This window comes from Lonchura striata, chromosome 19 (assembly GCF_050655825.1).
Source record: "Lonchura striata isolate lonStrDom1 chromosome 19, ASM5065582v1, whole genome shotgun sequence".
In the NCBI taxonomy this organism is placed as follows: Eukaryota; Metazoa; Chordata; class Aves; order Passeriformes; family Estrildidae; genus Lonchura; species Lonchura striata.
The window spans coordinates 5552207-5569152 of NC_140721.1; the positions used below are offsets into that span (position 1 = coordinate 5552207).

General features: G+C 45.2%; 1 protein-coding gene across 2 annotated transcripts; it reads right to left on the bottom strand.

Moving 5' to 3' along the window:
• Positions 1–356: 356 nt before the first annotated feature.
• TMEM248 (transmembrane protein 248) lies at positions 357–16547 on the bottom strand. Of its 2 annotated transcripts, none has more exons than XM_021550920.3 (7): positions 16369–16547; positions 8244–8418; positions 7016–7301; positions 5364–5514; positions 4523–4706; positions 3963–4106; positions 357–3090 (listed from the first exon to the last, which is right to left on the bottom strand). In XM_021550920.3, exons 2-7 carry the CDS (start codon positions 8400–8402, stop codon positions 3070–3072), a joined length of 945 nt encoding a protein of 314 aa, XP_021406595.1. In that variant the 5' UTR covers positions 8403–8418; positions 16369–16547; the 3' UTR covers positions 357–3069. The 2 variants fall into 2 exon arrangements, with proteins under 2 accessions (XP_021406595.1, XP_021406597.1); XM_021550922.4 differs by lacking the exon at positions 16369–16547 and adding an exon at positions 10049–10649.
• Between the last annotated feature and the right edge of the window lie 399 nt (positions 16548–16946).

The following is a 16946-nucleotide window of genomic DNA, read 5'->3' on the forward strand; positions in this document are numbered from 1 at the left end:
GCACCCAAAAATTTGGCAAAAGCTGAGAGAAAGGACCCACAATGGAACCTTTGTGTGTGCAGCTCCTGAGCATCTCCCAGGACAGGGCTGGAGCTCAGGAATCCAAATTTCAGTGACAAGTCCCAGGAGTTAAACAGAAACAGGCTGCTACCTTCAAATTGATTTTCTCCCTGCCAGGCAATTCATCACCAGCAAGGTTTTGATGAGTGCTGGAGGGGAAAAGAGAATTTACAACCCAAATTCAATTTCATTTTGCTGCAGATTTTTCCCTGATTTCCTCCTGTGCTCCAGATAATTTTGGTTGATTTATAAAACCTCTGCAGCTACTAGCCTGTGGAAAAAAAAGACAGCAAGGATAAACTTCATAGTTTTTATTCTGCAAAGCAATATGCACATCTTACAAACACAAAAATTAATCTAGGAGAGAAATGTCATTTCCAAATCAGCTATTAACCATCATGCAACAAGACAAGTGAAATGTAAGAACAAAACAAAAACCAAAAAACAGCCATCTCAAACCCTACAATCACCTGCAGAGGGTTGAAACCAAGGCTCAGATTTTCTATGTAATGCCAAAGAAAATGCAAAAAAAAAAAAAAAAAAAAAAAAAGAAGAAAATGGCAGCTTTCTAAGAACAAGAAAACACATACAAATAGAATCAAAACTGATTCAAGTCATAGTTAAAAAGAAAAAAGAAAACAAAAAAAGGAAAGATCAATATGATCTGAACTTTAATATTAAGTTTTAACTCTTCTGTTTGGCTGCATTTAACTTTGTACATCGCCTGGGAACAATCCAATATTCTTCAGCATTCCAGCACTTTGGCCTGCTGGGACACCCTGCACCTCCCTGCTGCAGTGCAGGGGGCAAAAGGATGAACTAAAGCCAAAAAATCCAACTCTCCAACGTTCTCCCTTTTGCATCTGTGGGTGACAATCTTTAATATTCCGGGGGGGTGCAACAAGTGGGGCAGAAGTTGCCAAGCAGGCTCCTTTCATTCCCAAATGGTTCCCCTGACTGCCCAAATTCTAGCTGGGACATTTGGGGTTGGAATTTGGTGAAGGAAGGAGGATTTGCTTTGCTCTCCTGGAGGAGTCAGGTGACATTGGGTGGTTTTTGGGTATTTCCAAGATTCCTCTCTCCCAATCCATCTCCTATTCCTGCCTTTGGTCCCCAGATCAAGCCACCCTCTGAGGCAACTCCTGGAGTGAGGATTAGCAAAGAAGGCTGGGCTTGTGTCATTTAGGAACAGCTCAGGCTGGGATTTAGGAACAGCTCAGGAGAAACTCTGGGCCTGTTTCACTCCCCCGCCTCATCCCAGGGAAGCAGCAGCAGCCCACAGCAGCATCAGGAGAAAACTGGAAGCTTCTTTTTATCCCTAAACTTCAAACCAGGCCATCTCTAAAGCTTTGCCTAAACGTTCCCTGGAGGAAAATGTCAGGTAAATCCCACTTGGGGAACTGAAACTGTGGGAGGAAACGTGTTCTGAAGGAAACCGTGACTGCTCAAACACCCTTAACACTCGTGAACTTACTGAAGTCCCAACACACACAGACCTGGAGTGGTGTCTGGAGGGAACAAACTGGGAATTTTCTGCCAGCATCACTGAGACTACGAGATTCTCACTTGGCTCTTTTCTTCTGTGGAGTTTGGAGCAAAAGGAGGAGGAATAAAAGCCTGTTGGGAGCAATGAATGAATGAATTTTGGGAGAAAAGTAAAATAGTCAATTAAGGCAACCAGTGAGATTTAAAAGCAGTGGTGGAAATGTCTGCAGGAAGAGCCTAAACCTTGAAATTAAGGAGGCTGCTCAAGGAACCAGGAAGAAAAAACAGCAAAAGGCAGAATGGAGAAAGGAGAAATGCACAGACTCAAATCTCTGACTGAAGAATGCACAGAGAACAGAAGGGATTTCACTGTGTGGTTTCTATGACCTTCCTCACAAGAGCCCCACTTTTGTGGCCATTTCCCCCTGAGTGGACAGCAGAAAATGGCAATTTAATGAATTTAATGCCAGAGCTCAGCAGTGCCAGTGGCAGCTGCCCCTCAGAGCTGCAGGCACAGTCCCAGAGTGAAGCTCTGGAACAAACTGGGATCTCTTTTCCTTTCACTCTGCACTTGCCCAAGGCTGTGCAGAGCCCCAGCAGGCTGTTAACACAATATATCTTTTTATTAAGTTTCACTTCCTAGAAAGAAAAGGAAAAAAAAAAAAGGGAAAAAAGTGTACAGACAGCTGCTCTGCAGCAGAGACACACAATCCTGGCTGGAGGGCTGGGGATGGAAGGCCAAGTGGAAAAGTTTTCCAGATAGTCTCTGTGCTGACTGGGTCTCTGGCATTCAGCAAGCCAAATGAAATACCAAAAAAACAAACCAAAAAAACAAACCAAAACAAAAAAATCGAACAGTTCTTTTCAGTAAGTAACAGTTTAAAATGGGACTTCACTTCTTAATTTTTTTACTATGAATAAAAGCACAAGTTTGTCCTAAATACAGCACTATTAAAATGTGAATATGTATTTTTTTTTTCTTCCAAAAGAGAAAAAAAATCTAAAACGTTGATATCTTTTCTTGCAAGCAAGGAGCAAATGGAATAAAGTATTAGGCCACACAAACACACATTGAATTAATGTTGTAGATTGGTGGCTCTGGAAATGCAGGATTATATCAAAGGTGCATACTTGGTTCAAACACACTGTACAGATTGGGCAAAAAACCAAACATCTCTTGGTTGGTTTGAGACACTTGCAAAGGCATCTTCACCTGCCCAGGTGCAGCTAGACAAAAATCTCTGCCTCTGTGGAGCCTTTTCACTGGAGTTATCTACACCAACGTGGGGCTGTCCCAGGGCAGGGCCGGAGCATCCCGACCGCGCCACGGGACAAGCACATCTGCTCAGAATTACTCTGGATATTCTGCTTTTATAAATATGTACAAATCAATTACAGGCACTTTGAAATGTCTTTGGTTGGAATAAACCAACATTGCAAGGTAATGGATTCACAGAGTGTTAAGACCCAGGCTGGGTTCAGCAGGCAATGGTTTCGGTCGTTCTCAGGAGGAGAGGGGGGGTTTTATGCTTCTGACAAAGCAACCTGGAAAAGAAAAAAGGAAAATAAAATATTTAATTAAAGGCAAATTCTTAATCCTGTAATAGTGATATGATTTATCTCTGTGAGCTGGCAGAGCTGTCCTTGACTTTTCAAAGCAAGCCTGGAAAGTCTGACTTGAAAAGGAAATCAAAGTGAGTCTGAAGGAGTTTTGTACTTTGCAAAAATCAATAGAATAAAAGCTCCAAACCACTCAAAACCAAAAAAAAACAAAACAAAAAAAAAAAACCAAAAAAAAAAACAACAACCCACACAAAAACCACCCCAAACTACAAAATATCATTAAGATCAAAAGGTGACAACACTGGCTTCCTACTCCTCAATTAAATATATTCATATTTAATCCTTCAGGCAAACTGTAGGTCCCCAAGGTAATACTGAACAATGATTCTTTCAGTAGCTTTGTTACTGTTTTTAACTTAAGTCTAATTAACAACCAATGACTCTTTCAACAGCTTTGTTTTTAACTTAATTCTGATGAACAACCCTTAGAATGATGTATCATGTTTTACTCAAGGTTTTGAGTCTGTTGTGGTAAAAGATAATGAATAAATGAAGATTTAATGCCACTATTCATTGCTTCACCAAAACAGTTCAAGCAACACCAGAACGATCATAGAAGAGTCACAGCCCAGCACTTCCTGAACTGCAATAATCCATTTCTGGGGGACGGAAATCTCATTTTGAGGATTTCCAAAGCACTTGTGTGGATTTTATAACCCCTACCTGCACTGTCCACAGTAAAAGGCAATTAAATCCCCATCTCCAGAGACAAGAAAAACCAGTCTGTCCTCTGCCCAACAGGAGCTTTTCTCTGTTTCCTTATCAGAGTCAGGATTTTGTTACCACACACTCACCTTTTCAGAGCAGAATTCTGTGTTGCTTTGCCTCAGTTTGCTTGGTCTGCCTTTAATGACTGCATAGCAGAACATTGTGATCACCATCACAAAGAGGAAGTAACTGGTGTGCATGAGGTGCAGGTTTATTAGAGAGCGATCATCCTGCACACAGAAAAGCAAATTAGAACCATTTACTGACTTAGCACTTGGCATTAAAGCAATAATTACCAAATCAACCCAGAAATTACTTCATTAATCAACTTTCTCCCTTTTACACAGCGATGGGAGTGATTCTGAATTGTGGCACAAAATGTTTCTTGTGATAAAGATCTGTGTTAGGGATATTTTTCCAAATATTGGCAGAGGCTTTTGTGAAATGCTTTCAAAGCATAAATGGTGGTTATTAAGAGCTGTGAGGCACGTGGATGAAGATCATCAAATCCATTAGGGTGGAGCATTTTCAGCCCCCACACCACACAATAAACCAGCAGCAAAACCTGAAAATTTTAGGAACCATATCCAATGAAACCAGAGCTAAGCATTTACTGAAAACACGAGAGGAACAGCACAGCACTTACATCTGGAACTATAACAGTTAGTTTGGGATTTAAAGCATGGTAGACTTTGCCAATTGCTCCCTTGTAACACCAGAAGGGGTTGTAATCCTGGGCATATTTTGTGTTCGAGTCCCTGGCCGTGGTGAAGATCTTGTACCACAGAGTGGCATTGCTGTAGGTTTCAGGAACACAATGTGGTGGCTGACTGCAAGAAAACAGAAATAATCAGCACCCTGAAATTTATTTTCCATGTTCAACCAGGACAACTTTGCTTCTCAAAACATGGTTTTAGTTTGGGCTTTCCAAAGCAACAGTAAAACCCCAAAGTTTAAGTTAAAAACCCCCAAAAGCCACATGATTGCTATGCTAAAATCAGAATTTAACTGCACGTTGTTGCACTAAGCCAACATCCCACAGCTTAATTGGAAAAACACTGGTTTTCCTAAGGCTTCCCACAGCCTGGGCTTCTCCAGGCTGGATGGAACAGTGTCAGGGAATCCAGAGAAGACAGAGGGAAGATATTTTGATGAAGGCAAAGCAGCCTTTGCCTTGTGCTGATCTCTCAGCAGGGAAGAGGGTGAGAACCTCAGTGTCAAATCTCATCTCTGAAACTCAATTATGAGCTAAATCCCTTAAATTTCCACGGATTCTCTTGCTCCCAGTGACGTTTAAATCACAGCTGAAAGGCAGGCATGGGCCAAAAAATCTCTAAGACATCAGAGGTTTTGTGACAAATGTTTCACCATGGGGGAAGGAGCGCAAGGCCATAATTTCCATGATTAACAGGAATTTTCATGAGGAAGTAAGGAGTCAGAGGAATGAATGAGGCAGGAAGCAGCCCCTGGGGCAGAGCTGCACTTACACTGTGACTGGGAACACGCTGCTGGCTGCTGTCACAGTCATGCAGGTGGTGAACACGACCTGCTCGCAGTGGCCGTGCAGGACACAGTCATCAGAATTCCAGGCAGCTGGCAGGGTGAAGGTGATGTTTATCTCCTCGTGGGATTCTCTGCCTTTGAGAAAGAGACAAGGAAAGTTGGGGTTTGGGTCACAAAAGTATCTGAGCAACAATTGCTGGGAGAAGGAGAACACACAAATGATTCAGGCAGGAAGTATCACCCTTTGGAGTCATCCCGGATCTTTGCAGGCAACAAAGAGAGCAAAAAGAAAAGTTAAAACCCAAAACAAACCACAAAATCCCCCAGCTGCTGCTCTTTCTAATCTCTCCCACCTCAGAACTGGGATCATCAGGCTGCTTTCAGAAATTAAAAACTCCTTTTAAGTGAATTCATGCATGTTCACAGACCTTTATTAGAAAAGCCTTTCTCCTGCTAAGAACTTTGTTCCACATCTGTTTTTTCTGATGCTCACTTTTCAAACTGGAGATATTTGTGCAGAGAAAAAGGTGTCAGCAGATACTGAACTGCACATTAAGTCCTGTATGATAACTCCACACGGAGAAATTCAGATTGAAAACAAATCCAGGCTGCTGCAAATGGAACTTGCATTTGGTAGCTCTCAAAGCAGCAACAAAATAACAACAGAAAACCCAGTAATGCACATTTGCAGCTGCTGGCAATGTCTCTCCACAGGTTCAAGACCTTCAACATTATTTAAAATGTAGTTCTGGCTGAAAGCTAAAATACAGTGAGGTTCTATTATCAATTTCTATTAATTCTCTATGAACTCCTGTCAAAGCTTCCTGGCAGGCAGCCAGAGAGCAGATTGGTCTCTGCACACCACAGAAGCCATAATCATCTTATCTGGTGATGTTTGTGATATTAAAGCTGATTCACTTATGCATTTTAGATAAACTAGAATTTTTTAGGCAACATAATACTCTCTACTGCATCTATGTCACATTTGAAATGTCAGCTGAGGACTTGATGGATCAAGACAAAACTGAAGAGAGTCACTGTTTGGAATTTTGCTGGCTTAAAAATGACCTTCCATTGTCATTAGGTTTAATCATTTCAAACTGCCAAGCCTGATCTTGGCATGCCTGCAGGTTCTTTTCCATTCTGAATGCAGGGAAAAGTTCTTCTAACAAACAAGAGAAGGGCTCCTTACAGGAATAAACTCAGAATAAATCTGAGTGTTCTCAGAACACATCTGTGTTCTGTGCATAAGAGTTATCTCACCCATAATAAGCTGGTAAATTTTTATTTGATTATATAGTTATTAAAATCATACAATTATTTGGAATCATAGAATGGTTTGGATTGGAGGGGGGCCCGGAAACAATCTTATTTCACTCCCCTGGCATGGCCAGGGACACCTTCCACTAGCCCAGGTTGCTCCAAGCCCTGTCCAACCTGGCCTTGGGCACTTCCAGGGATGGGGCAGCCAGAGTTTCTGAGTACTTGTAACTCTCACAATAAAGAATTTCTTCCTAAGATTTAATCTAAACCTATAGTTTCAGTTAGAAGCCAATCCCCCTGTGAAAGGTTAGAAAAAAAAAAACCTCTAAAAGCCAACTGTAACCTGGATTTTTAAAGGTCCAGCCTTGCCTACCTGAAAGCCCAATCTGGTGCCCAAAAATGGTGGAGCTGAGGTGTGTGACATTGCGAGAGTATCCCCCAAAAGGTCTGAGAGGGTCCAGGGTCAGCGTGATGGTGACAGAGATGTTGATGGGACCAGAGTCCTCGAGGGTCTGTGGGGACTGCGTGGAAGACCGGGCCTGCCCGCTGGTCACGGTGCTCTCTGGAGTTGTGGTGTCGTTCAGGAGGTGCTTCAAGGTTTCATTCTCAGATATACAGAAGTCCAAATCATTAAACCTCAGCAGGAAAGTATTCCAATCCTTAAAACAAAAGGGGACATTTCAAGCCCATGAGGGAGCTCACGCCTCGCTCGGTCCCGTCCCGGTTCCAGGCCATTGAACAAAAATCACACGGCTCACAGAGCAACACAAACACCAGCAGGGCTGGCTCAACTACAGCAAAGTTGTTTGTAGAAGTCAGATGGGTTCAGTCCCAGCTTCCTCCCCTGAGCCAGAAAGGAAAGTCAGTCTGCTCACAGAATTCCCAGAATCAACAGGTTGGAAGAGACCTTCAAGATCATGGAGTCCAACGCAGCCCCGGCACCTCAACTAAACCCTGGCACTGAGTGCCACATCCAGGCTTTGTTAAACACACCCAGGGATGGGGACTCCACCACCTCCCCGGGTAGTCATTCCAGAACTTTATCATTCTTTCCATGAAAAGCTTTTTTCTAATATCCAACCTATATTTCCCTTGGTGCAGCTTGAGGCTGTGTGCTCTGGTTCTGTCAGTGCTGCCTGGAGAAAGAGCCCAACCCCACCTGCCCACAGCCACCTTTCAGGAGCTGTAGAGTGATAAGGTCACCTCTGAGTCTCCTTTTCTCCAGGCTAAACACCCCCAGCTCCCTCAGCTGTTCCTCACAGGACTTGCGCTCCAAGCCCCTCACCACGCTCTGGGGTGAGTGGTTTCTGCCCAGGTTTCCCTCATTACAGGACAGTGCTGAGGGAAGAAGTTCCCCAAACCAGCAAAATAAACAGAGTAACACCTAAATAATAAACTGAAAGGTTCCTAGCCACAGCAGGGAAGATCTATGACAGATGATTTGGGCCTCATCATTGATATAAAACAACTAACAAACACTCACCCCAACAGCCCTTCTGAAAGTAAAATGGAGACACCCCCATACAACACTGTGCTCTCTAGGAGGGGAAAAAAATTAACTTCAGGAATGTTTTCCAAATGAACATAATTTCTGCACGTACCTCTGTCATTTCTGGGGATTTGATCTCCTTGATTTTGAAGAAGTAGCCCAGTGTCAGGAAGGCGATGGCCATGGCGCTCACGCTGATCATAAAGACCACGAGCGGAGGGCGGCTGCTGATATAAACCTTCAGGTTCTCCAAGAGGTTTATGTAGAACATTATTCTGATTGTTCACCTGAGGGGAAAGAGTGTTCCAACAGTCACTGGACTGTGTGTTACAGCTGAGGGGTGGTGGATCACAGACAGAAAGAGAGAAATGGGTTTGTTACACAGAATGGAGATTCGATTCCAGGGCTGTTCACGGAGCACAGAGCGTGTGCCTGAAACACAGCAGTGATCAGAACAGGCTCCACATCACCTTCCCAGGGCTCAAAGTGCCAGCTGGGAATGGGTGTTAAGGAATGAGGGCTGCCAGCACAGCCCAGCATCTCTGATAAATAATAAAGGCAGTTCTTGCCTTTCTCCAGGCAGGGTGTCACTGCCACATTGTAATGCCAGTAATGTCTGAATGCACCAAGGTACAAATCAAACTTTACACATCCTTTGAAAACCGAGGCTGGAGCCTTAAGGATCCCTCTTTACCCCATCCCAAATGCCTCTATTTTCAAAGCAGGATCTGAGAAACAGCCCTACGTTATTTAAGGCTTTTGCACCAAGAATCCTATGGGCAGAAACACCCAAAAAACTACATTAAGGTGGAGGCTGGAAAACTCCTGGCCTTTATTTAATTCTTGCAGGATCTAGAACTTTTTGTTCTGTCTGTAAGCATAGCCAGGGAAACTATGCTTCCTTACAAGCTGAGGAAATGTCCCAGGTCATTAATTTTTGCCCCAGATATAATATTTTGTATGAGTCCCCTCCTAAATTTTCATCTGCAGAGCCAAAAGACCCAAATTCTTGTATCAACTTCCCCATCTCCACACCCAGGGAAAAACAAACAGCCAGGTGTTAAAGGGCAGCCTTGTGACAACTCCTTCAGAAGCTCTGCAAGAAGGAACTCCAAGCCAACCCTTATCTTTGTCCTACCTAAAACCCTGGCTGAAAAGGATTTTAACCCCAGCTAAACCACCAAGGCAGGAGCTGCTCCTAGCAATGTGCTGCTGATCTCCAAAATTCTGAGGGAAAGGCAAAAAGAATTTTGTACTGCAAGGGTTAAAGCTGGAACATCCAATAGAGATCTGGTAACATTTAATTAAGGCAGGGACTGCTCCTGACTCCCAGCATTGTCATTTACAATGCAGGTGTAGCAGGGCTGAAAAGTGGCAGCTCAGAGGAGGAGAGAGGCACAGGGCAAGGCAGGGAGGGATATGTGATGTGATCTATTGATTTAAGAGAAAACAAAAGAAGGGTAAAGGACAAGCAGGAAGACAAAGCCCTTTTCAGAGCCCGCAGAGTACAATGATCCCAACTTCCTTGTGTATACTCAGGATTTTACTGGCAGGGATGCTTCAGCAGTTCCTGCTAGCAGAAGAAATATTGACAGAACCTGCAGAAGTGTCCCAGAGAGGGGAAAACCCAGCTCGGGGAGAAGAGACACAGGTACAGTGCCAACAACACAACCCTGGGCTGTGCCTGCTGACTCCCCACTCGCCCTCCTGGCCGAAACCTGCTGAGACAGAGCTCTCCAGAGCTCAAGATCTCATCCTGACTTTATTATTTTGCACCATCAACCCCTTTCCATCCACCCTGCAATGGCCAGGAAGCTTTTCTCAGCGAGAAGCGGGTGCTGCGAACATCTCTACAAACCCAGGGTGAAAAGCAGGGAAAGGAGAGGGATGAGAGGTGATGAGAAATGTGCACCTTACCAGAACTTTGTCCCAGAGCAGCTGTGGCACAGCCAGGCAGGCCAGGGAAGGTGGCAGAAGGCAGAGGGACAGGGAAGGGAGAGCTGGGGCTGGCAGGGATCGTGCTGGGAATGATCCGCCCTTCTGCACGTTCTGCCTATCTCGTCCCTGGCAGCAAATTCCTTAAAAGAGCCCGAGTTAAAAACCCCAAACGCTCCATCCAGAAGCAAAATCCCAAACACTCCGTCTGGAAAAGTGGGAGACACATGGGGAGATGGAAAACCTAAACCAAAAGCAGACTTGTAGGCAGTGTCCCTCCTGAATTTCCTTTAGGAAATAACACAGATGCAGAGTTTATTGCAGTTTTTAATCAGGGCTGAGTGTCCCCCACAGCACATCCACGGCTGGGATTCTTTTTTTAAAGGGGTTTCCAACAGCTCCATTACAATCTGTTTGCCACAGGGTCTAAACCAGCCATAAAAAACCCAGGATGTGCTGAAAATCCTAAACAGGGAAATATTTGGGCTAATATTTTTATGTAAGAGATCACCAGCTTTTAAGTGCCAGTTGTTTAATATGCTGCCATAACTCACTGGCTTTGAAAGCAATTAGAAAATGCCATAAGCTGCAATTTCCGAGGAGTAATGTGCCTTTGGAGCATTTGGGAGGGAAAAGGGAACAACTGTGGATTTCAGGACTGGAGCTGACATGAAAATAGCAATGGGGGAAAGCAGAAGGATGAATGTTTCCATGCTGCTGCCTGAAGAATTACTGATTTTTAAATCATAGTACTTAAGTAAGTTTAATTGTCACGGAATTTGTGATCCAGATCAGTGCATTACATCAAAGTGGCTACGGACTTTCAAGCTTACTTGAACTCCTCTCTGTTAGAATCACATTGAATCACAACTCTTCTGCCAGCTCTAGTAACTAACTTCCTCCTCTGTGTAAATGAGTAACTTCAAGAATATAATTTAAACTTTTATTTCTTGTTCACAGAGTTAAAAAAAAAAAACCAACAACAAAACAAAACAATGCTTTTACCTCCTGGCAGGTCAGGCAAGCAAGATCAGATTTCACTTTTTAGCCAAATAAATAATTTAGTGAGTGGCTCTAATGACTGCTGCTGCCTCTCTCCACTCCAGCAAAGCCTTTTAATACTCGGTGCAATAAAAATCTCCCCAGTCAGACTAAACAAGGAGCTCAAGAATGAAAACTGCCAGGCTGGAACATTGGCCAGCAGCTCCAAGGTAATTGCTGGGTAGTGAGGGATGTTCAGCAGCAGTTACAGCTGCTGGAACTCGCCAGGAAACCCTGGAGATGTTGTGCTCTTAAATCAGCATCTACAAACCCAGGCATCGAAAAAGATTAAAATGGTAAAGGGGGGAAATACAACAGTTTAATCTGTCAGAGTGCCAGAGAAACACAGAATTGAGCAGCCAACTCAAAAGCAAGAAGATATTGTACAATTTGGGGAGATTTCTTCCAAAACAGCTCCTGACAGCAACCTCAAAGGAGCAGCATTGTGAATTCCTCTTTCTCTGTGTATGAAAGAGTGTGGAAAAGGAAGCTGCTGAAATAGACTGGTGAGTTTTTCAAGGCTAAATTGCAAACAAGGAAAATCTGGAAGTCTATTGCAAAGACTGAAAAGTCAATGCAATGAGTCACAGCTGAAGTATTAAATTCCCATTTGGAGGCTTAATATCAAAGGAGCTGAATTCCTAAGAACAATAAAAAACCCATATGCTGCACTAAAGCAGGTATTGAAAGCAAAACTGCAGTTGGCAAAGTGAAAAGAAACCAAAACCAAAGATTAACTTTAAAGAGATCAAAGACATTTGACATTTTTGTCAATAATGTCAACTACCACCCTGCCACTAGAAAGCTTAAAATTATGGAATTTCCTCACAGATATTTCCCCTTCTTGTTGTGCAGGCAAGGTAATCATTCTAGAGGAAGGGTTTAAATGTAAAATCACCACTGAAATATCCTAAAGAGGAAAAGGGCAGGAGGCAGCACTGCCTATCCCAGCATTTCTCCTTTAGGATCTCACAAGTTCTTCCATTCTCAAGATCTCATTGCACAGAACAGTGTTCAAATTGAGCTGTGCAGCTCAAAAAAATATATCAATTGTGTTTTCAAAGGTGTCCCACTACCAGGAGAGCAAAGGGGTTAGAAAATGGGTCAGCTCAGGGTTAACCATTTTAAATGAAAATTATGTCATGTGCCAAAGGAATATTTACAAACACAAATCAAACAGGCCATGGGAAAACAGCCAAAAATAAATGCAAACAATGCAGTGGTTCTCATCAACACCTTCAACAACAATAAACAGCAGCAGGCACCAAAAATCATCTTTCATTTGCATTTCTTCTCTTCAAATTTGAGTGAAAATAAAGCAAACTGGAAATGAGAGTTGTATGAGCTGGGGATGCCGATGGGGCTGGTGCTGTTTGAGGGTGACAGGGACATGGGGACAAGGCTGGCAGTGACACCAAGCTGTGTGGGAAGGATCTGGACAGGCTGCAGAGGTGGCTCTGAGACAACTTGATGAGGTTCAAGACCAAGTGTAAGGAAGGGTAACTTCATCCTTACATCTGGGAAAAATAGAGGTGTAAGGATCTACAGCAGCTTCAGATGATATTTTTTAGGAAGTGGGATGAAATTTCACAGCCTAAAACCTTCCCCAGCAGCAGCAGGGCAGGCAGGAAGGAGGAATTCATCCCGGAGGAATCCTCCAGGGCACAGCACTACCTCTGTCCAGCCGAGCCTCCTCCCCTCCTTCAGCGAGAACAAAAGAAACCAAAAGGAACAACTCCTAGGAAATGCCAGCAGGTTTCTCCTCAGCACACAGGGAGGGAAGCAATCAGGGCGTGTGGAGGAGGAAACTGCACAGAAACATCACCTTGGCTCCTTGAATCCAGCCCAATCTAACCCCAGGATCAGCAGATGTGCACAAACACATCTGCTCCAGTGGCAGATAAGGGGAATTGGCTCCAGCCAGAACTGGCTTATCAGTTTGCTGAGCTATTTTATTCACAAATATGTTTACTGATAAAAAAAAAAATCCATATTTTCCTGGAACCTGGAAGCTGAAAATGGCAGGCAAATGGCTTTGCACATGAACTGCACAGGGCAGGAGGGAACCAGCGCCTGGAAATGTGGGAAAGGACATTCCTTCCTCCTGGAATCCTGATAAAGGATCAGGATGCAGAATATGAACAAAAAGCAGGGACTTGCACAAATAGAAAGAAGCGTTAAATGTTTCTTTCCACCTCTCAAAACACTTTTCAAAGCTTAATTAATCATTTCAGCATCCCCAAGAGGGGCACCAGCAGCAAACAAAGCCAAGGAAGGGAAGCAATTTGGTGAGTGACAGAAAATTTTAAAGATCAAATTTAGACTGAATTTCAAACGCCCAAATTCCTGACTTTCAACTCTCTATAAAGACAGAACACTTGAAAAAAAAGGTCAATGATGTAAAGAACAAAAAGGAAAACAAACATTACTCAATCTGTGTGTGACAGCCCCTCCCAACAGACTTGTGTTGCTCAAAAAGTCTGGTGGAATCACCACAAGCACCTGAACTTCGTGCCAGCTGATACTCTGGGGACAGCAAAGTTGATTTCCATTTCCCACTGAAAGAAAAATTCGTGCAGAAACAGACAAATCCAAACAAGTTCCAAGTATTTTTTGTATGTTCTCAGTTCTTAAAAATGATGAATGAGAAAAGGCAAGGAAAGTTAAAAGTCAGGAAGCAGCAATAGAGTGAGGAAGCTTTTTTCCCCTGGTTCAATGAACCCTGAATTCTGACTTTTGTTAGAAGTGAAAAACATAATTTAAAACATACCCAGCTGTAAAATCAAAGTGAACTCAACCTCTGGTAGAAAATGAGACATTTTGATGCCAAACTTGAAGCAGGCATCTCTGTCTGCCAAGAGCCTGTGCCATGGGAATGAATCCCCTTCCATCTAAAAGAGCTCATGGGCATTTTGAAACCTTCCAGCTTTTCCAGGTCCAAGTCACGACTTCCAACGTGAGTTACCATAACCCAAATCACCCAGACTGCAATGAAACACACAATAATAGATGAAGGACTTTGAATTTGTATTAAAAATGCTATTCTGGTTACTGCTGCTTAGCATGAGAACCTGGGAGAGGGAAGGAAAAGTAAAATTATTCCATTTTACGGGACCTTTGAAGATCCACTAGAAATCAAAAAATGCAGGATGGCTTTACTGAGGAACTGTGAAAATTCTCAGTAACTCTCTAATAATCACAAACTGGTTGAATGACCAGTTCAAGGTTAATTGTTGACTTCATTAAAGCTACTCATTAAGGAGTGTGGGACCCAATTCAGCAGTGAAAGTGCAGAGAAATGCCAGGAAAAGGCTCTTCAGTCTGTAATGAGAACTGTGAGGAGACAGGGATGCAGACAGATACACAGCTTGAATCACAAGCAGAAAAAATGACTGACAAGCTGAGGAAATGGCAGCTTTGGGGAATGGCAAATTCAGAGTTTGGGTGTGGAAAGAAGGGAGAGAAGCAGCAAAACAGCCAGTGGCCACTGATGGAAATAGAAACAGCAGCAAAACCAACTGAAATGAGGGAGCTGGGACACAGCTGAGATATCAAAGCTATGGCTGGAATATTCTCACGTCTGTGTGCTTCACCCCCACTGCTCAAAGCAAACAGCACCTCAGCTTGCTCAGCCCCAGCTGGCTGAGTTCACTCTCCATTTCACAGATTAACAAACCCCCAAATGCCAGCACACACACAGGTTTTCACCCGAAACAAAACCTGGGAGTTCTGAGCCCTGCTTTATTCACAGGTCAGGACAGTCTTGGAAAGAAAATGAATTCCTAGCCAGCCACGCTTTGGGTAAGGGGAGGTTTGGGAAGAGCAACACAATCCTGACACCAGCAAGTTTCATTAACAGTTTAGATTGCTAAAACAGCTTCATTTCTACAAAGCCTGTGCTGCTATTTAATAAAAAAGATGATCCCAGCTGCCAGACCCACAGAATGAGCTCAGGGGGTGCTCCAGGAGGGGTCTGGATGTGCCAGGCTTTGTCCCTCTGTCCCCAGCTGACAAAGGACAGCCAGCTCTGTGCCCTGCCCTCAGCTGGGCACTCTCAGAGCACAGGGACTATTTTGTTTTCTCAGGTGGCCTTTCAAGCTCTTGTCTTTCAAGTAGAAAAGAAGAATCACATTCCAGCAGAGCCACTCCTCAAATCAGGGCAGGTAACAAAGCCACCCTGGGCTTAATCCTGCCTGATGGGCTGGGCTCAGGGAGTGATTTCCAGGCACAATTCAGAATTATCCGTGCTGGGGCTGCCACAGAAGTTCTCTCGGGGCTGTGCACACCTGCTGGGCAGGAGCTGGAGCGCAGCCACCACCGGGATTACTCCCGGGCACGGGCAGGTGCAGGGCAGCAGCTCCCCGGTGAAACCCGAGCCGCTGTGTCCTGCCCAGAGGCACAAGGATTCATCGGGGAGCGTTTCCTGCAACTCAGCCCTCGGAAAAAAAAACCCGCAATCATCATTTACCACAACTGCCAGGCCCAGGTTTCCTTCCCCACCACGCTGCTCCAGCGGGCAAACTTCGGGGAAGTTCAGCGAGGATGTGGAGAGAAACCTCAATTAATGAATCCTTATCTGTGCTCCAGGTGTGCCTGCCAGGGTAATAATTCCCCCTCCTGAGCTAATCCTGGAAATAAACTTCCCCAAAGACAAATCCTAAAGCACAAAAAAAGGGAAAAATAAGATCCCAGCCGTGTTTAATGTGTTTTTTCCCAGGGTGATTCGGATCCACGCTTTGGATGCACCGGCAGGGATGGAGCAGCCATGTTCCAGGCATGATGCACCAGCAATTTTAGTATTAAAACCATCATTAGTCAAGTTAAACTCCCCTCAAAAAAAAAGTGAAATAGGATGAAATATAGAAAATTGGGGAGAACATCCCAAAACAACCACACACAAAAAAAAAAAAAAAAAAAAAAAAAAAAAAAAAAAAAAAGCCCAAGGCAGGAATCACCGTTCAGAGGCTATTTGGAAACACAATTATTTTTAGCGCTACAGAAATTATTATTTTTCATTTTTTTTTTTTTCCGCTACGACGCCACGCACCCAAACTTCAAGCCGACGAGCTTTCCCGACGTAATTTTCATACACAAATAACACAAACACACCGAGGCCGCGGCCCCGCCGCCGAGCCGAACGCCGGCGGGCCGCGGGGCTCGGGGCGGCGGCGCTGCCCGCGGCTCTCCCCGGCGGCTCTCCCGCTGCCGCCCCAGCCCCGGGGCGGCCTCACGGCTGCCTCCTCCCCCCGCTCGCTCCTTACCGGCGTCCGCGGCGGGGCTCAGAGGCGGCGGCGCTGCCGTGCGGCCGGGCTCTGCACCATGGTGGTGCCCTGGCGGGGCTGCGGGCACGGGCGGGCGGGAGAGGCCGCTCCGCGGGCAGCCCCGGGCCGGACGCACGGACAGGCCCCGGTGCCAGGCCCCGGTGCCGGGCCCCGCCTCCGCCAACGCTTCCGGGCCGCAGCCCTGACCCTCCGCCGCCGACGGTGGCGCGGGGCGGACAAGATTGAGGCGGTGCCGGCAGCGCGGGAGGGGCCGCGAGAGGCACCGGGAACGGCACCGGGAACGGCACCGGGAATTGAACCGGGAACGGCACCGGGAACGGCACCGGGAATTGAACCGGGAATGGAACCGGGAACGGCACCGGGAACGGAACCGGGAACGGAACCGGGAATTGAACCGGCAATGGAACCGGGAACGGAACCGGGAACGGCGCCGGGAACGGCACCGGGAATTGAACCGGGAACGGCACCGGGAATTGAACCGGGAATGGAACCGGGAACGGCACCGGGAACGGAACCGGGAATTGAACCGGCAATGGAACCGGGAACGGCACCGGGAA

Coding starts and splice junctions, on each gene's coding strand:
- TMEM248 (XM_021550920.3), bottom strand. CDS start 8,402: ATGTTCTACATAAACCTCTTGGAGAACCTGAAGGTTTATATCAGCAGC. Junction 7,302..8,243: donor AATCCCCAGAAATGACAGAG/GTACGTGCAGAA, acceptor TTTTGTTTTAAG/GATTGGAATACTTTCCTGCT. Junction 5,515..7,015: donor GCACCAGATTGGGCTTTCAG/GTAGGCAAGGCT, acceptor TCTTTCTCAAAG/GCAGAGAATCCCACGAGGAG.